General features: G+C 37.0%; 1 protein-coding gene across 1 annotated transcript in view; it reads left to right on the forward strand.

The window, feature by feature from the left end:
- Dmd (dystrophin) overlaps positions 1-21,756 on the forward strand; it is a 1,772,476-nt gene that overhangs the window by 1,729,907 nt on the left and 20,813 nt on the right. Inside the window, exons 69-70 of the mRNA XM_052170230.1 lie at positions 14,291-14,534; positions 15,235-15,358. Of these exons, the coding sequence (XP_052026190.1) occupies positions 14,291-14,534; positions 15,235-15,358 (368 nt within the window). The remainder of the gene's footprint in view (positions 1-14,290; positions 14,535-15,234; positions 15,359-21,756) is intronic.

Here is a 21,756-nt window from a genome sequence, read left to right on the forward strand (position 1 = left end):
AAGATTATCTTTTTCATTATGATTTTATCTTCAGTGTTGTGATAGATAAAATTTGAAATCCAGAACTTCGTATTTTTATCAAAGTTTCTTGATAATGTACTTTATATTTCATACAATCCACATTCTTGATTTATGTTAATTCATTGGTTGCTAGAATAATTTCAATGAGCTGTGCAGCTATCAGCATACCTTCAGTTTTTCATCACCTCAGAAAGGTACCTAAGATAGTACTCCTTTCTCACCTCTCCTTTGACCTGTGACCAATCCCCAGCATCAGACCCAGATGTTACCAATTTGTTGTCTATCTTCCATGGACTTGTGTATTTCTTACCCTTCATATAAATGAAATAGTATAGTTTATCCTCTTTTGTGGTAAGCTTCTTTCACTTAGAATAATATTACAAGGAATATCTGTTATGAGATACCTATCTTATAGCTTTATTTTTACTTTCTTGTTTATAGAAATTTTTCCACAGTCCCCTTCCCTCCTCTCCCATAAAATCTACTCCCTCCATTACCCGTCTCCTTCTCCTCAGAGAATTAGAAGGCTCACTTGGGTTCCATCCTGTCCTGGATATCCAGGTGCATCAGGACTAGGCACATCTCCCACTGAGGCCAGTCAAAGCAGCCCAGTTAGACGAACAGGATCCATAGGCAGACAACAGAGACAGCCTCTATTCTAATTCTTAAAGGAGTCACATTTGGACCAACCTGTACATCTGTAACAATTGTATAGAGGGTGTTAGTCTAGACTGTGCATGCTCTGTGGTTGTTCTGTCACTATTCGGCCCCACGGGCCCAGGTTAGTTGACTCTGTAGGTTTTCTTGACCCCTCCAGCTCCCTCAGTTGTTCCCCCCACACTTCCACAAGACTTCCCAAGTTCTGTGTAATATTTGACTGTGGGTCTCTATATCTGTTTCCATCTGCTGCTGAATGAAGCTTCTCAGAAGACGTTTATGCTAGCCTCCTGTCTGCAAGAATAGCAAGGTATCATTATGTCAGGGGTTGACTGACTCTCTTACATGGGTCTCAAGTTGAGCCAGTTACTGGTTGACTGTTCTCTCAATCTCTGTTACATCTTTACCCCTGTGCATCTTGTAGGTAAGACAAATCTTAAATTGAAAGTTTTGTGGGTAGATTGATATCACCTTCCCTCCAAGGGAAGTCCCTGCTGGTGACTTCAGTCTCCATATACCCTGCTGGTATGAGTCTCTATAAACTCTCCAGAGTTTCCCCTGTCCTAAGTTTCCAGCTAGTCTCATAATGTTCCCTATTGTTTTCTGTTCACACTTCCAGCTCTTTCCTATCTTGCCTACCTGCATTCTTGATCCCCATGCCCCTCCTCACCCACTCTCCTACCCAGTTCCTCCTGCCCACATCTTCCTCCTGACCCACTCCTACCCAGTTTCTCCTGCTCCACCCATCTACCGCCAATGAGTATTTTGTTTCTCAATCTGAGAGAGATTCATACATCCTCCCTTAGCCCTCCTTATTAGTTTCTTTGGGTCTGTAAATTGTATGTACCATGGTTATCCAGTACTTTATGGGTAATACCCACTTATAAGTGAGTACATACCATGCACATCTTTCTGGGTTTGGGTTACCACTCTTGGGATGATATTTTTTAGTTTCATCCATTTGGCTGCAAGTTTCATGATGTCTTTGGTTTTAGTATCTGAGTAAACATTCTATTGTGTAAATTTACACATTTTCTTTATTTATTTTTCAGTTCAGGGACATCAAGATTGTTTATAGTTTCTGGTTATTACAAATAACCTACTATGAACATGGTTGAGCAAGTGTCCACATGGTTAGTGGGATATCTTTTTAGGTATATACCCAGGAGTGGTGTAACTGGGAGTTGGGGTAGTACTATTCCTAATTTTCTGAGAAACTGCATTTCCAGAGCAGTTGTACAAGTTTGCATTCCCACCAACAATGGAAGAGTGTTCCCCTTGTTCCACATTCCCTTGCCAGCATGAGCTGTTCTGATGGGTATAAGATAGAAGCCTGAGTTGTTTTGATTTGCATTTCCCTGATGACTAAGGACTTTGGACATTTCTTTAAGTGCTTCTAAGTCATTTCAGAATTCTCTGTTTAGCTCTGCACACCACTTTTTAATGGAGTTATTTGGTTTGTTTGTGTCAAATTTCTTATTTATATATTTTGGATTTTATTCCTCTGTCAGATGTAGTTTTGGTGAAGAACTTTTCCCATTCTGTAGGCTGCTGTTTTGTCCTATTGATGGTATCCTTATCCTTGCAAAAGCTTCTCAGTTTCATGTGCTCCTATTTATTAATTGTTCTTAGTGTCTGAGCTATTGGTGTTCTGTTCAGAAATTTGTCTCCTGTGCCATTATGTTCAAGGTAGTTCCCCAATTTGTCTTTTCTTAGATTTAGTGGGTCTGGTTTTATGTTGAGTTCTTTGATCTATTTGGACTTGAGTTTTACATAGTATGATAAATATGGTTCTATTTGCATTCGTCTACATACAGGCATCCAGTTAGACAAGAACCATTTGTGGAACATGCTTTCTTTCTTTCTTTTTATTTTTCTTTCTTTCTTTCTTTCTTTCTTTCTTTCTTTCTTTCTTTCTTTCTTTCTTTTTCTTTTCTTTTTTTTTTTTTTTTTTTGGTTTTTTTTTGAGACAGGGTTTCTCTGTGTAGTCCTGGCTATCCTGGAACTCACTCTGTAGATCAGGCTGGCCTCAAACTCAGAAATTCACCTGCCTCTGCCTCCCAAGGGGTGGGATCAAAGGCGTGTGCCACCACCGCCCGGCCCTCTTTTTTCCATTGTTTGGCTTTGGCTTCTTTGTCAAAAATCAAGTGTCTGAAGTGTCTATAGATATATGGGTTTATTTTGGGGTCTTCAATTCTATTTCATTGATTAACCTGCCAGTTATTATACCAATACATTTTTTTTATTACCATTGCTCTGTAGTATAGCTTGAAATTAGGGATAGTGGTACCTGCAAAAGTTCTTTTATTGTACTAGATTGTTTTGACTATCTTGGGTTTTTTGTTTTTCCATTTGAAGAATTGCTTTTTCATGGTCTGTAAAGAATTGTGTTGGAATTTTGATGGGGATTGCATTGAATCTGAGGATTGTTTTCATTAAAATGACCATTTTCACAATGTTAATCCTACTGATCCATGTGCTTGGGAGACCTTTCCATCTTCTGATGTCTTTCTCAATTTCTTTCTTCAGAGACTTGACGTTTTTGTCATACAGGGTTTTCACTTCCTTGGTTAGAGTTATTACACCAAGGTATTTCATATTATTTGTGGCTATTTTAAAGGGTATTGTTTGCCTAAATTTCTTTCTCATCCTGTTTATCATTTATATAAATGAGGGCTACTGATGTATTTTTAGTTAATTTTGTATTCAATCATTTTGCTAAAGGTGTGTATCAGCTGTAGGAGTTCTCTGGTTGAATTTTTGGGATCACTTAATTTCATTTTTAATGCTGACTAGCATTCCATTGTATGGGCATATCCTAATTTTATATATCTATTCATCAGTTTGAATTTTGGGTTATTTTGACATATTGGCTAGTATATACAAGGGAATAATTTAAAAAAAATGGCTTTTTAGTTTCTGTCAATAGAATATAGGAAGACATGAGATCAAATATGGTAAGTATGTTAAATAGTACATTCTATATGCCATTAGGTTGAATTTATTGGAGGAACTTAAGGTTGTGTCTAACTCTACAAGAGGGGTTCAAGCTAGAACACAAAAGCTATAAATTATGACTCTCCTAGAAGCTGTCACAGTATTTTCTGACGATAGATAATGAAACTTTGACATTTTACCATATTTGTCTGAAAACTCAAACACACTTTTTCCAGTGATAATATTCCTAGGGACTTGACTAACTCACCTTCAATCCTAGTTGGCCTTTTGGTTAGAGAAAAATATCTACTACCATGTTTGCCTTGAGTTTTGTTTATTAGCCTTATTTCCACATAATGTGTCTAGGATTTCTTATGACTCCTTCACTTTTGTTGAACTGATGAGAAACATATTTCTCCAATAGACAACAATTTGTGCAGTACCTAATCATGAATTTGTGAAGAATCTGTGTATCAGTAAAGCCAGTTAATATTGTCAATTTCTGGTAGAGGTTTTTTTTTTTTCCTTTTTGGATTTGAAGAAAATATAGATTGATGGGTCAGTGGCATGCTCAGAAAATATAGCACATCTACATACATTAACATAGTCAACTAGACCCAAACACTTTATTCTACTGGATATAATAATTCTCTGCATATAATTTGACAATTTTGTTAAGCATCTACCATATTTGATCAAACCCAAGGAATTCTCATCATGATTTTAACTAAGTAACTTCATTTTTCTTAAATGTTCATTCTTGATAAACTTCACTAAAGCACAGATGGTAGGAAATGCACACTAATTGCAAAGTTTGGAGGTAGTAGCTATAACATGGCTAGGGGCTAGAACTCAGGTGAACATCAGGCAGATTTAGAAGGCTAAATCACTTTCCTAGCACTATATATTTACATTTTCTACCAAACTCATTGCATTTTCATAGATTGTTTTCATTTGGGGTTATGTAAGTAGTGTTTTCTGATAGGGACTTTTTAGTACACATGAGGCTCCAAATCTCAAAACCACAAGAGAGAGAGAGACAGAGTCAGAGAGACACAGAAAGAGGGGAAAATAACAGCAGCTAATTAAACTAATTGTAATCAACATTTGTGAAATACATGGTATGGGTGAAGCTTTGTCCTAAGAGAAATTTACATACAGAATATCAACCAGTAACATTGGCTCTTAAAGCCTCAGAATGAGATTAGTGCTAAGTCAGTTGCTTAGTTTCAGCAGGGCATAAATCAAGATCTTTTTAGACTCCAGGAGCATCTCTCAAATTCCATTTTAATTCCCTCCTCTGCCAAGTGTGGTGAAGGGCAACAGAAAGACAAGGTGTCAAAAAGTTATATTGTTCAGATTTTTCTCCTGATGCTTTTTCTCTCCATTATATGCATTGACATCTATTTTAAAATATGTATGTCACTGGAAGAAATGATGCATTATTCTAAAATCCCAGTAAGTACTAAGTTTCTTATATAAGATCTTTATACCTAGTAAATTTCAGTAGGAAAGATGTTAGAATTAAGAACTCTGATTTCTTCAAAAGGGAAGACCCTGTTAAAAATAAAAGGATTAGAAATGAGCCTGGGGGAGTCCTCCCATTTTTACTGTTTTGCTCAAGGCACGTCTAAAATATGCACACTTTTATTTCATATACTGTGAGATTCTCCTTAATTAACATTGGAATGCCAAGTCATATGAATGTCTTTCCCTATCTAGTCTAGGGGCATTTTTGACTTGGTGTTTGATAAAGTATTTTGATATAGCTTTAAATAGTTGAGTTATGATTGAAATAGTTTATGTAGTTTCCAGTTTTCAAGTGTATCACGCTGGCAGAATATTTTGTCTTTTTAAAAAGGAACTACTAATTCACTAAGTATATAGTGACTCATAGTTTTATATGATTTACTACATTCTATCAGTAAAAATTTTGGTGGATTTAATTTCTAAATAGTGTAATGTACAATACTTTTAAGAATACATTAATTACTAGAAAAATTATCTTTATTTTTAAATTCACATATATATTTAAATACCTATATAGTTACTCTCTGAAGGGGTGTTCCACTTAAAAAGTAGATAACCTATGTTAAATCATTTCACTTCTGCACACTAGTAGAAATTACAAGCGACATTGTATTTATCATAAATGGTACTTAGTATTGCCTTAGAGAGCCTTGTAAATCACCGCTAAGGGCCAGTTGCTTCTGCGTTTCTACCTAATACAGGTGAGTCAATAAGCCAGGCCAACTGGATTCATCTTTTCTGCCCATTAGGTGCTTAGGAAATTTGTTAAAAATGTAAATTTGTACCTGGGCAACAGAATTTGTACACTTTATGACAAAATTAATCAGTTGCAACTGTATACTTATACTATGGAAGGTTGTTTTAGCTCTATAGAGAATAAGAAATTAATAGTGGAATGGGATTTTTTTTTAGGATGACTGGCTACAAGAAGAAATTGTAGTGACAGAAGCCATGTGCAATGAATTTGAATTAGTGTTCTTTAGGGAGCTCTGAGAGAAATACAATTTACAAGATAATCAAGAATGTAAATAGATTCTCTGCGGAGTTATTGTCTGCTCCCTGACATATATTCATCTATACTGAAATTACTACATGACTTCATTCTAACAATTAAAGAATCAGTAGGGGTGAGATTTACAGCTTCAAGAAGCTGTTATGTATCAGTTAGGAATGTAAATTTGTAAGCAACTGTTAAAATGAGTAAATTGTGTACTTGTGCTGAAACTTTAAAACAACTCACCTTGAGAGCCAGAACATGTCTATCTAAATCCCAACACTCGGAAATGGAGGGAGAATGGTCAGCAGTTCCAGGCAAAGATGACAAAACATTGTCTCAAACAATAGAAAGCCTCTTACCTTGAAATGGCAGTTATAATAGTAGTGTCTTATCAATCATTTGTGGGAATAACCTACACATGTCTTATAAATACTGGATTTTTAAAAAAATTTAGAGACTGGAAAGATGGTTCAGTTGTTAAGGGGATGTGAGTTCAATTCTCACCACCAACAGCAGATGACTTACAGCTACTCTCACTCCAGCTCCAAGGGATCCAATGTTGTTTTCTGACTTCTGCAGTAACCTGTACTCATGTATAAATTTAGCTTCTCCCCCAAAATTAAAAACAAATAAATTTTAAATAATTCTAGCATTATAATATATTTTCAAAGTATATAAATAATTTTAACTATGTAAATAGAGACACTGAGCTGGGAAGCTTTGTTGCCCAATCCCTAACAAAAACATAACCTAACAGTTCAGTGGCCATGACTGTATTTATTCTATAGCATTTGGCATTATGGTACATGTTTAATGTAGAAAGACCATAAGTTCTAGGTCAGCCTGGACTACACATTAAGTTTCAATGAGCCTAGACTGCATTACAAAGCCATATTTTAAGAACAAAACAAGCAAAGCAAAACCTAAAGACAAAACATTATTTAATGAAACTCATCTCCATGGGGCTGGAGAGATGGTTTGTGGGTTATGGGCACTGTCTGTTCTTCTAGAGGATCTGAGTTCAATTTTCAACACCCATGTGGTGGCTTACAACTATTTGTAACTCCAGTTCCAGGAGATCAAGTACCCTGTTCCAGATTCCATGTGTAGTAGACTTGTCCACATTGCTCAGACGCACAAGCAGGCAAACACTCATACATATTCATTAAAAAAGTATTTAGTTTTTAGTCATCTCAAATTCAGGCTCATGTATCAATGCTTCTTAATAAATCTCCTGAGCATTTATAAATCACTTAAAAAGAATTTATACTTAACAACTTTGTATTTTATTTAGTTGTTTGCCAAGAAACCATCTTTGGTTGAGAGGCTAGCCTGGGTTATATAGTGAATTCTAAAGCACCCATGGCTATAAAATGAGACCTTGCAAAGAGACTTTCCTTGAGCCATGTATCATGTCAGAACTCTTGGCACAACTAGATATGTCACATTAAAGCCTCATGGTGGTAAACAGTCAGCTTGCCTAACTAAAACTAGGAGCTATATGTTTATCATATTTACAGAATGAATGCTTGATTGATTCATTGGAGTAGTGCTTCAAGGGATGAAATAATACTGAGGGAACCTTGACTATACATCTGGAAAATCTTTATGTCCTGGTCTCCTAGATTAAGAAGAGATTAGCTCTTACATTAAGGCATCTTCCCTTGTTCTCGAATTTCTCTAGTGGCAGTTAATATATGAAATGAAAAATGAAAAGGACATAGCTGAACTTGAAAAATAGATAAATATCTTTGTGGACCAGAAATGGCAAGAAAAGCTAAACAGATGGTAGTGAGCAATTAATAAGATAAATTTGTGGTCTTCCAGCTCCTGATATCATAAAAGTGGTTTAAAATCATCTTTAGAAGTGGATACTCAGAGCCAAAATCACTGTTTGATATCAGGGCCCCACAAAAATACACATACATACATACATACATACATACGTACATACATACATACATACACATGAACACTTGGACTTGAGCACAGACATTTTGACTTCTTTATCAAAGGACAACTTAAATGCAAACATGAGCTTAATGTATAGACCATGTGAGGGTGGTAGATGGGTCAGCTCCACAGCCTTGAAAGTATCTAAAACAATCTGGCTACTACCTGGTGGTGAGACGTGTGGTGTTTTTGCATCATTCAGTGTAGATGCCAATAGAAGATATGGTTGTAGACTCTCACTTCCAAAATGGTGAATGGGAATAGTCTCAAAGCTACTTTACCTCCCCCCCACACACACACACACAGAAAATATAAAGGAAAACCCAGGCACATGTTTTTCAAGCATGCCTTCACCTAGAGTCCAAAAAAAATAAGTGATAGCACATCCTCCTCCAATCAACCATCAGAAGTCTAGTGAATGTTACAACAAACACTGCTTGAAATTGCATTCATTTCGAAGGTTCTGTAGAGGAATGCCAGGACAGGGAAGGGGGAGTGGTTGCGTTGGTGAGCAGGGGGAGCGGGGATGGGAGAGGGGATTTTCAGAGGGGAAAAGAGGAGAGGGGATAACGTTTGAAATGTAAATAAAGAAAATATCTTAATAAAGTTAAAAGAAAAAAGAATTGTCATCAGGATGTTCAAAGATATAAATAAGGGAATACCATCACTAAAATATGACTCTTAACAAATAAGACCATTATTGACCTTTTGTAAACTCCACAAAGTATAAATTTCTGGGTGAAAGGTTAGGGCAGGAGAGTAATATGCTTAGAAACACAGTATACACAAAGCCAAGGGAGAAAGACAAGATATACGAATGAGTTTTTAAGAGAAGTAGAGAAATGGCCTTTAGGATTAACCTTGACATTTAAAGGCTTTTTGGAAGAAAATGGAGGGAATTACACAGAAGGATTCAAAAAATAATAACTAAAAATCTATTGCAGAATTTTAAAAAAGGATGTGAGCCTTTAATTAAAGACTACTATGAGGCTAACATCTGTGTAGAAGGAAAAGGCCTACACCATATGTACAGCAGTTGGTGTTCTTTTCACCTCAGCTTTGAGAAGCCTTGGGTGATTAGCATGAGCTTTTGTCACTGAAAGGCAGAAAACTAGAAATGAAATATGTTGTATATACATAACCATGTTTCCCAGACAAAGACACTTACATGCTAACTTACAAAAAGAGGCTTGTGGACAACTGTCCATAGAATCAGTATAACAAGGAAGATGTCTCTAGAAGAGATAGTTTTCTGTTTGTACCTTCATGATAGTAAGTGAGAAAACAGTAATGACATTGTTATAGCATCCAGAAGTAAATGTATAAACAGTGTTTCAATGAAGAACATCACGAGTGACCTGATTTGGGAGAAAGAAGGTTTAGCAAAAATTTCCAAGTGTCATCAGTTCTACCATTTCAAGGAAAGTAGTTTTCTTTTTTTATTTGCTTGTATGATTGTTATGCTTGCATTTATGTAAGTGCACCAAATGCCTATTGACCATGGAGTCTAGAAGAGTAGGTTGGCTCCTTGAAACCAGTACTAAGGGAAGCTGTGGTGGGTGCTAGGAAATAAATCTAGGTTCTCTGTAAGAACAACCAGTACTTTTAACCGCTTAATTAAAATACCATCTCTCTAGCCTCAAAAGTAGTGTGAGTGTGTGTGTGTGTGTTGTATGTGTGTGTATGTGTGTGTGTGTATGTGTGTGTGCGCGTGCGCATGTATAACTGCAAGGAAGGGAAAATGAAGATTGTTGCTGTGGGATGAGCACTTCTGAACATAGCTTCCATTTCCTAGGAACATTTAACTAATTGCTTGATAAATGCTCACAAATTGGATTTAATTAATTTGGACAACTACATAAATTTGGTTCAGACACAGAAATGCGGAGCCTGACTGAAAAAAAAAAAAAAAGTAAACGTCCATGAAGTTTGTATCACTGCTTTACCAACATAGATTGTTAGGAAATACACTTCACAAACAGCTCTTGGAGATTGATTGCAAGAGGATCTTGGTACAGACTAGTGATTGATTCTGTTCTTATAAATCAAAAAGATCAATGATTTCCTGCATGACTTTAAATTCCTGAAATTTTTGTGCAGTTTGATACAAGGTAAGGCTAAAACAACAACAGATTAAGAGATTTCTGTCTCATTGTGGAATCTAGAATTTTTTTTGACCCTGATTTTTTTTTTTTTTTTTTTGGAAATCGTGGCATGCCCTGTTCTAGTATGGAACACAGCCATTTCTCTAATGTTAAGACTTCTTCATGAGATAATCTGACTGCCTCATATATTATTCAATGGAAAACCTCCTGCTTACTCATGGCCAGCATCTTTTCATTTGTCTTGCCTAGAGAAATAATTATCTAAGAACAGCTGAAATCTGTTTTAGTTTGCTAAAATCTGAAATTTGCTGAAATCTGTAATTTTAGTTTGTTAGTTCTTATGATCAGTAGAATGGTATCAAGAGTTCTCAGTCAAATGCAGAGTTTCCTTGTAATTGTAAATTCTAAAACATTGAGATACCTGTATTCCATAATGTCTGTTTTCCCTTGAATGGCAATTGAGTATAAGCAAAACTGAGTGAAACAGTTATAGTGAGAAAAAATAACTCACAATCTATGTCTATGTCTTTATGCCTATAACTGCATAATTCCCCTCCTAAGTAGGTTATAATAGATTCAAAAGGAGAAACTAACAGATCATTTCAACATTCATCTGAGAAATTGATTAGCTGCATGCTATCAGAAATTTAGTAAACAGAGACAATTCAAACAAAATTAATGGACTTTATATATAGATGTTTTTTTTGAAAAGGAACATACATAACTTTAAATACTCATTTAAAAAGTGATTATGAGCTTTAACTAGGTCGTAATTAGATCATTATCACATAGGTATTCTCTGAATAAAATGTAATTGAATTTAGGAGTATGCTAAAATGATTAGTAAAATGGCTTGAAATAGAAAAACTATACCTCTAAATCACTATGTGTTGAATTTAAAAGTCACAAATATTACAAAGTATATACAAGAGAATTAAATCAAGTAACATATATTTAAACTGTTGATGCAGAAAATGGGAAATGTATCCCAAACGTTCTAAAAACTGTAAAAATACGTAATCATTAATGGGTCCGCACCTTTAATCTAGATACTCAGGGTCAGAAGCAGGAGAAACTGAATTTGAGGCCATGCAGGTCTATGTACAGAATTCCAGGCAAGCCAGGGCTACATAAGTGAGACCCTGTTTCAAACAACAGTACCAAAAGCATTGAAAATCAACAAGGATAAAAAGAGAAATATACATAACTATGGATATGAACTATTGTAGCCATAAGACAAAAATAATGAGGAGCTTTACACCATTCCTGTGTGTGAAAATTCAATTACATAAAACTTAGTTCTTCCCAGTTTAATATCTAAATTCAATATAATTCAAACTCAAAATATGATCAGGGATTTTCTTAAAATATGAAAATTTGATACTAAAATCATACAGAAGATCAAAAAGATTATAATAACCTACATAATTTTGAGGAAGAATAGAGTGGAAATGTGAGGTCCTACCAGACAGCAATTGATTTAAAGTTATACAAGCCAATGGAGTAGAATAGAAAGCACAGAAGTACAACTGTCTGTTGAACACTTGATGTTTTGCAGAGGTAATGACAAAAATCAAACACAGTAAGTGGAGTTGCTATCAATGTTTATCTGTGAGTGGAAAGTAAAATCAGATCATAGGCTCACACTATATATAAAAACAGATTTTGGAAAAATGAAAGTCCCAAATGAAAAAGGTAAAAATTTAATTTTTAAGGGACATACTATTCATTTTCCATGTGTGTTGTATCATGTTCCACACATAAAGAAGTCAGAAGACAAATCATACAAGTTGGCTCTCTCCACTATTAGAGTTCCACTGATTGAATTCAAGTAAAGTTTGGCTGCAAACATTACCTGTTAAGCCATCTCCCTGGACCACATTTTAATATATAATTTAACTTTCATTAAAAATAGGGTTTTTTTTTCACATACTATATTCTGATCCAAGTTTCTCCTCCACCAACTCCTCCCAGATCCTCCACACTTACCCTAACTCATACTCTTTCTTTATCCCTTATCTCTTTCTCACTAGAACAGAAACAGGGAACTAAACACATATATGCATACATACATGTACATGTATGTGTGCATGTATACACACCTGAATAGGAGGGCAAAACAAGCAAACATTCAGGAAAAAAGAGCCAAAGAAAAGCACAAGAAACATATAGTTGCATATACTTATACACACACACACACACACACACACACACACACAGACTAGGAGGGAGAGAACCCATACAAAAAATATAAAATCAGAAATCATAATATATTAACAAGAGATTTGTGATTATGAGGTTAAAAAAAACTACTCAAAGAAAGCATTATGAGGCAAAAACCTTCCCAAAACACCACTGAGTACATTTTGTATTATTAGCCATCTATGGCTGGGCATTATACCTGCCCTTAAGTGTGGTTTGTGTACCCAGCTACCGAGAGAGACTCCATTAGAGGAAACTAATGTAACTAATGTTTTCTCTGTGGGCTGTTGTCAGTTGAAGATCAGGGTTTATGTCCTCTTCCCCACACAGTGCGAGGACCATATCTGGCTTAACCCTGTGCAGGCTCTGTCCATGCTGTCACATCTGTGGGAGTTTATATGTCTAGAAGGCCTTCTTTCCTTGGCGTCCTCTCAGAGGGGAAGGGGAAGAGGAATGGGGGGAAGAACTCTTGGAAGAGGGACTGGGAGGGGGCAATATTTGGGATATAATAAAATAAAACAAATGGGAGCAGCAGCTGGGGACCAAGTGTTTAAAAACATATTCAACTGGGAGATATGTCACATTAACCTTCAACAGCAAGTTATGACAGAGCTTCAACTCACCAGTGAGTGATCAGAATTGTAAAGATTAAAATGTAGCCATCAGATGTTCCAAGATGTAAAGGTCTGGTAACACCAAGGTTTTCTTTATAAGAGTGTGTGGCAAATGAAAGGCTCCATTCGGTACTGCTGAGAGAGTGCATTGGTAAAACCATTTGTGAGACCACTTTGGTGCAGTATGTGAAGTTGTTACACGGACCCCCAACTCCTACGTCAAAATGTATTTGTATAGAATCCTTTAAACTGGTTTCCAAAGAGACTGCTGTTATGGAAATTCATTACATCATGGTTTGTAATAGTGGGAAACTGAAAACTTGGACATATTCAAGCAAAAAAATAAACCTGATAGCAATAAAGTGACAAATTATTTTGTACCAACATGGATACAGCTGCAGAAATGATGTTGAAGGCCAAAGAAACTCATAACGGTATGTATATTCTTCAGCATAAAGTTCTTAAATATAATATTTAAGAACATGCAAACTAATAATGCTAGATTAGATCATACAAAGTGACCATTTCCCCCCTAAGAATAGACAGTAATAGCATCGTAATTTCAAGGTAACACTTGACTATATGCATGGTATTGATGAACATAGAATTCAGTATGGTGTTATCTCCTTAGCAATGATGCTGAGGAGAGAATGGTAGGGGAATGATAAGGTACATTGGGGTAGCTTCAGGTTTGGCTGCTGGGTTTTGTTTCTTAAAAAATAATTGGAATGTACAGATCCCTGGATTCTATCCCAGTATAACATTGAAGCAAAAATAAATTCACTGAAGCCAAATGGTTTTGGAGAAATTATGGCAGGTGTTAAATCTGTTAAAGCAGGGTGATGGGTACACATAGTCATACTCTGTGTGTGTGTGTGTGTTCTCGTACATTTCTGATAATACTTTGATTCTTTAAAAGAAAGCTAAAGTCTTAATCAAAGCATAAAATTTTAATCTCATATTATAAAGAAATACTTACAAAATGATTAAATCTTCTGCTGCTTACTTATCTGAACATAGCACCCATGAGACTTTTAGTATGACATAACAAAACTAAGAAACATCTCTCCTCACACAACCAGTCGAAAGCTTCCAATTTTATTTTGTTCCTTTAACATCGGTAAGATCATCCTCATATAAATCATTCATTAGTGCCTCTCTTTTGTTCACTGTTGTTTCCTTGTGTTCAGATTCACCTCTCTGCCAGTTTTATGAAATCTAGTGATGATGCTAAATATTTCTTTCTTTTCTTTCTTAACTTCTGATACCTACAGGAATCTGCAAGCAGAATATGATCGTCTGAAGCAGCAACATGAGCATAAAGGCCTGTCTCCACTGCCATCTCCTCCTGAGATGATGCCCACCTCTCCCCAGAGTCCCAGGGATGCTGAGCTCATTGCTGAGGCCAAGCTACTGCGCCAACACAAAGGACGCCTGGAAGCCAGGATGCAAATCCTGGAAGACCACAATAAACAGCTGGAGTCTCAGTTACACAGACTGAGACAGCTCCTGGAGCAAGTAAGGCACCTCCCCCCACCTCTCTAATATTGGCTAGTAACAAACTTGTACTTTCTTCCTTAAAACAAAACAGAAAGAGAGAAGTCAGGTGCTTATACTTTACCTTTAAAGTACCTTTCAATATTTGTTTGACAGCATTTCCTCTCCCAATGTGATTTTGGTTTTTGGTTTGTTTTGCTGTTCATTTGTTTACCAATTGGAAATGCATCTTATAAGGAAATGTCAGTCATTTCTCTGTAGTATACCTTTAGGCTTTTTTCTTTCCAAACCACTAACATGTAATTTAAGATTTACACATCCACTGGGAACCTAGGAAGATATATCATTAAAATAGACCCCTAAGTTTTCTGAGAATGTAAATATTAAAATAATGCACTTTCTATTGTGGTATGTATACTTCTTCAGGGGTTTTTATATGGTCTCTGTTCTCATTTGGTCTTTTCAATCTTTTAGCCTTTTAATTTAGTGACTTAAATCTTGTTTGACCACATCCCTATTTTGCGGCAAAGATGTATCCATGGATCATATCAACAATAAAATACCACATTCTCCAATTTCTGAAGGTTTTCTAAGTAGTAATTGTAATAATGTCTGAGTCCTGGGTGTCTATAATAATCCTATTTTCTGAGTCTATAGTATTCCTATAGTGTTTGTAGGTTTATTATGAAAAATAATACTTTTCTTCTGTTATATCCTTTAGCCCCAGGCTGAGGCCAAGGTGAATGGCACTACGGTGTCCTCTCCTTCTACCTCTCTGCAGAGGTCAGATAGCAGTCAGCCTATGCTGCTCCGAGTAGTTGGCAGTCAAACTTCAGAATCTATGGGTAAGTATTAGCTCCTTCTAGAATGTTACTCTTAGTGTCTATAAAAGTTAACATTTCTGCTACCAATATAAATCATGAAGTAAAATTTTAACACTCATGTCACATATGCCTTAGAGGTTGAGCTGATCCCTAGCCCTTAAGACAACTTCCCAATTGCTCAGGACAGAGCAGAGTGGAACTACATAGTTCCTGATGAGGCAAGGCTCAGTGGCCAAGTGATATTTATGAACAATTCCAAAGTTAGAGACCAATAGACCCTGTCTTGCGTAGGGTTTTACTGCTGTGAGCAGACACCATGACAAAGGCAAGTCTTATAAGGATTGCATTTAATTGGGGCTGGCTTACAGGTTCAGAGGTTCAGTCCATTATCATCAAGGCAGGAGCATGGCAGCATCCAGGTAGTCATGTGCAGGAGGAGCTGTGGAAAAATATCACCTACATTTAGGGTGGGTCTTCTCAGTTCAGTTAACCTAGCCTAAAGCTTCCTCACAGACATGCCTACATATTTATCTCCTAGATTATTCTAGATTCTGCCAAGTTGACAGTTAAACCTCACAACTCCCAAGTACGAATGAGGGCTTAAGATAGAGTTAGCTGAATTTGGAGAGGAAATGGTAAGTGGTTAGCATGGTCCTGTATCATTCATTCTTCTTCACAAATCGGCATAGGACTGGGTTAACTAAGAAAGCTATAGTTCGTGTTGCATGTATGATAAAATAAGAGTACAAGGCAGAAGGTATTGTTCAGTGTCATAAATGGTTATGACAGCACTTGTCAGGTAATGTTTATTGTTTGTCCTATGCTGTTAGACAATCATGTTTAATGAATGCCAGCAGTATTTGATATTTCCTTCATTTCTCCTCTTTTATGAGTGAGTAAGCATGAATCAACCTCATGACTGTATTTCTTTTCCTTGAGTCCTATCCTAATTTTCCTTGGGATTCCCACTATTTCATGGAAGATCTTAATATAATAACATGACTGTACAGATATGCTGGAGCTGGGGGCGGGGGGAGGTGTGGATCAACTTGAGATGTGACTGAGCAAGAGTGACACCACAGCTTAAAACAGCCCCTCAAATCAGTATTAACTCACATTCAGACTTCATTGATCATACTCACAAGCCTGGTGTTAGAATTCATACTTAAGATGATTCATGGCTTAGACTAAAGAGAGACAAAGTATAGAACTCAGACTGTAAAGACAGAAAAAGAAGATTGAAGGTAGAAATGTGTTACTGTGAAAGATCAAGAGATTAAGGTAAACCTGGGTGTGGTGGCTCACACTTGCAATCCGAACAGTTGGGAAACAGACACAGAGTGATTGTTGCAAGGTCTAGGCCAGCTGGGTTTACATAGTGAATTCTAGCCAGCCAGAGCTCTAGTGAGACAATTTCTCAAAAAATGAGAGAGTGGGGAGAGAATGAGAATGGGTTGGTAGATTGAGGTCAGAGGAGTGAGATTGTGAACAAATGGTATATTAAGAATGATTTCTAAGCTCAAATCCAAATGGATCAAGGACCTCCATATAAAGCCAGACACTCTGAAGCTAATAGAAAAGAAATTGGGGAAGACCCTTGAGGACATCGGTACAGGGAGAAAGTTTCTGAACAGAACACCAATAGCGTATGCTCTAAGAGCAAGAATTGACAAATGGGACCTCATAAAATTACAAAGTTTCTGTAAGGCAAAGGACACCATCAAGAGGACAAATCGGCAACCAACAAATTGGGAAAAGATCTTCACCAATCCTACATCAGATAGAGGGCTAATATCCAATATATATAAAGAACTCAAGAAGTTAGACTCCAGAAAACCAAACAACCCTATTAAAAAATGGGGTACAGAGTTAAACAAAGAATTCTCACCTGAAGAACTTCGGATGGCGGAGAAACATCATAAAAAATGCTCAACTTCATTAGTCATTAGGGAAATGCAAATCAAAACAACCCTAAGATTTCATCTTACACCAGTTAGAATGGCTAAGATTAAAAATTCAGGAGACAGCAGGTGTTGGAGAGGGTGTGGAGAAAGAGGAACACTTCTCCACTGCTGGTGGGGTTGCAAATTGGTACAACCACTCTGGAAATCAGTCTGGCGGTTCCTCCGAAAACTGGGCACCTTACTTCCAGAAGATCCTGCTATACCACTCCTGGGCATATACCCAGAAGACTCCCCACCATGTAATAAGGATACATGTTCTGCTATGTTCATAGCAGCCCTATTTGTAATTGCCAGATGCTGGAAAGAACCCAGGTATCCCTCAACAGAAGAGTGGATGCAAAAAATGTGGTATATCTACACAATGGAGTACTATTCAGCCATTAGAAACAATGAATTCATGAAATTCTTAGGCAAATGGATGGAGCTAGAGAACATCATACTAAGTGAGGTAACCCAGACTCAAAAGGTGAATCATGGTATGCACTCACTAATAAGTGGATATTAACCTAGAAAACTGGAATACCCAAAACATAATCCACATATTAAATGAGGTACAAGAAGAAAGGAGGAGTGGCCCCTTGTTCTGGAAAGACTCAGTGAAACAGTATTCGGCAAAACCAGAACAGGGAAGTGGGAAGGGGTGGGTGGGAGGACAGGGGGAGAGAAGGGGGTTTGCGGGACTTTCGGGGAGTGGGGGGGCTAGAAAAGGGGAAATCATTTGAAATGTAAATAAATTATATAAAAAAAATAAACTTAATTGAAAGAGAAAAAAAAAGAAAAAAAAAAGAATGATTTCAAGTTCTTCCTATATTTAAGCATTAAAAGTGTAGGTTCCCACTCAGCTTGGAAGAGTAGTGCATGGAGATCCGCGAAAAGGTTAGAGTATATACAGCTCATGCTGGAACAGTGCCAGGATTGAGCAATTCAATCAGCAGGGTGCTGAGACCATTGGAGTGATAATAGAGATCCACAGATGCTGAAGAAGTTATATGAGGGCTCTAAGAAGATAAGGATGCCCAAGGAAAGAGAGAATAGCTGAAGCAAATCCAGTGGTGTTCAAAAATCTCCACCAAGGCAGAGGGCACCTCCAGTTCCCAAGAAGGCAAACCTTATATAGGAAAGCCAGGGTTCAAGTGGTCTCAAACAGAAGAGGATATGGTTTTTGTGGTTCTCTTTACTACATGTCAGGAATTTAGGGCGATCTCCATCAGAATCTCTTTTTGTACATGAGATCTGAATACAGCTAATGGACTGTTGGAAGTGAAAATGACATCATAGAGCCTGAAAACATACTGCACACCTTTGAGAAGTCAATGAATTCTGAAAACAAATGAGCTTTAGTATCTCTGTTATTTCCTACTTCAGGGTTTTTTCCATTCCTTTTGAAATAATGCATGACACATTAAATCATATATTTTAGCTGTGAGCCTCAGAACTCTGGATGCTTAGAAGTAATAATTATTTAGGTTGTCAACACCTAAGAGGCAGCATAACTGTAATAGCACTCAAATTAAAGTACATAGCAGACTGTAGTACTGATGGTTTGTAGAACTAAGAATGTTCTGACAAAACTGAATACAGGGATAGAAGTGCTATATGCTAGCACCTAAGGAGAAGAGACAATTTGACCATTTAAAATTGATAGGATATTAGTTTCAGTGTGTCAGGTTTTATGTGGAGGTCCTTGATCCATTTGGAGTTGAGCTTGGTACAAGGAGATAAGGATGGATCAATTCGCATTCTTCTGAATGCTGACCTCCAGTTGAACCAGCACCATTTGTTGAAAAGGCTATCTTTTTTCCACTGGATGTTCTCAGCCCCTTTGTCGAGGAGCAAGTGGCCATAGGTGTGTGGGTTCATTTCTGGATCTTCAATCCTGTTCCATTGATCCGCCTGCCTGTCACTGTACCAATACCATGCAGTTTTTAACACTATTGCTCTGTAGTAAAGTTTGAGGTCTGGGATACTGAATCCCCCTGAAGTTCTTTTACTATTGAGAATAGTTTTAGCTATCCTGGGTTTTTTGTTATTCCAGATGAATTTGAGAATTGCTCTTTATAGCTCTATGAAGAACTGGGTTGGAATTTTGATGGGGATTGCATTGAATCTGTAGATTGCCTTTGGCAATATGGCCATTTTAACTATATTAATCCTGGCAATCCATGAGCATGGAAGATTTTTCCATTTTCTGAGATCTTCTTTGATTTCCTTATTTAGAGATCTGAAGTTCTTGTCATATAGGTCTTTCACTTGTTTGGTTGGAGTCACCCCAAGATACTTTATGCTGTTTGTGGCTATTGTGAAGGGTGTCATTTCCCTAATTTCTTTCTCAGTCTGCTTATACTTTGAATATATAAAGGATACTGATTTGCTAGAGTTGATTCTGTAGCCAGCCACTTTGCTGAAGTTGTTTATCAGCTGTAGGAGTTCTCTAGTAGAGTTTTTTGGGTCACTTAAGTATACTATCATCTGCAAATAGTGATAGTTTGACTTCTTCCTTTCCAATTTGTATCCCTTTGACCTCCTTATGTTGCCTAATTGCTCTAGCTAGGACTTCAGGAACTATATTAAAAAGATATGGAGAGAGGGCCTTGTCTAGCCCCTGATTTTAGTGGGATTGCTTCAAGTTTCTCTCCATTTAGTTTGATGTTGGCTACCAGTTTGCTGTATATTGCTTTTACTATGTTTAGATATGGGCCTTGAATTCCTGTTCTTTCTAAGACTTTTAGCATGAAAGGATGCTGAATTTTGTCAAATGCCTTTTCAGCATCTAATGAAATGATCATGTGTTTTTTTTTTCTTTGAGTTTGTTTATGTAGTGGATTGCATTGATGGATTTCCTTATATTGAACCATCCCTGCATCCCTGGGATAAAGCCTACTTGATCATGGTGGATGATCGTTTTGATGTGTTCTTGGATTCGGTGGGCAAGAATTTTATTGAGTAATTTTGCATCGATATTCATAAGGGAAATTGGCCTGAAATTCTCTTTCTTAGTTGGATCTTTATGTGGTTTTGGTATCAGCGTAATTGTGGCTTCGTAGAAAACTGGGGAAGACCCTTGTGGACATGGGCACAGGGGAAAAGTTCCTGAATAGAACACCAATAGCTTATGCTCTAAGATCAAGAATTGACAAATGGGACCTCATAAAACTACAAAGTTTCTGTAAGGCAAAGGATACTGTCAAAAGGACAAAATGTCAACCAACAGATTGGGAAAGGATCTTCACCAACCCTAAATCTGACAGAGGGCTAATATCTAATATATACAGAGAACTCAAGAAGGTAGAACCTAGAGAACCAAATAACCCCATTAAAAAGTGGTATACCGAACTAAACAAAGATTTTTCACATGAAGAACTTCAGAGGGCTGAGAAACACCTTAAGAAATGTTCAACATCATTAATCATTAGGGAAATGCAAATCAAAACAACTCTGAGATTTCACCTCACACCAGTCAGAATGGCTAAGGTCAAAAACTCAGGAGACAGCAGGTGCTGGCGAGGATGTGGAGAAGGAGGAACACTCCTCCACTGCTGGTGGGATTGTAAGATGGTGCAACCCCTTTGGAAATCAGTATGGTGGTTCCTCAGAAAACTGGGCATGGCACTTCCGGAGGACCCTGCTATACCACTCCTGGGCATATACCCAGAGGATTCCCCAGCATGTAATAAGGACACATGCTCCACTATGTTCATAGCAGCCCTATTTGTTGTAGCCAGAAGCTGGAAACAACCCAAGTGAACATCAACAGAGGAATGGATACAAAAAAATGTGGTATATTTGCACAATGGAGTACTATTCAGGCATTAGAAACAATGAATTCATAAAATTCGTAGACAAATGGGTGGAGCTGGAGAACATCATACTAAGTGAGGTAACTCAGTCTCAAAGGATCAGTCATGATATACACTCACTGATAAGTGGATAATAACCTAGAAAGTTGGAATACCCAAGAAATAATCCACATATTAAATGATGTCCAAAAAGAACAGAGGAGTGGCCCCTGGTTCTGGAAAGACTCAATGCAACAGTATAGGGGAATACCAGAACAGGGAAGTGGGAAGGAGTTGATGGAAGAACAGGGGGAGGGAAGAGGGCTTATAGGACTTGCGGGGAGTGGGGACCCAGAACATGGAAAATCATTTGAAATGTAAATAAAGAATACATCGAATAAAAAAAAAGTTAGAAAAAAATTGATAGGATATGTTGCAAGGTGTGTTTTCTAAAAGAAAAGACTAAATTCAAAGGTGCATTTTCTTGAACTGTTTAAACCAACTTTATTTAAGGGAAGCTTTTAAAATGGTGGTCCCAGATGTTTAAATAACTGTGATATGTGTTCTTGTAATTTGAACTTTTGAGATGTGGTAAGGATGAGATTGGCTGAGTTATATTTTAAGTGAAGATAGTATTCTTTAAATACATACTTCCAGTGTTTAAATTTCAAGTGAAATA

Source organism: Apodemus sylvaticus, chromosome X, assembly GCF_947179515.1.
Source record: "Apodemus sylvaticus chromosome X, mApoSyl1.1, whole genome shotgun sequence".
Classification (NCBI taxonomy): Eukaryota; Metazoa; Chordata; class Mammalia; order Rodentia; family Muridae; genus Apodemus; species Apodemus sylvaticus.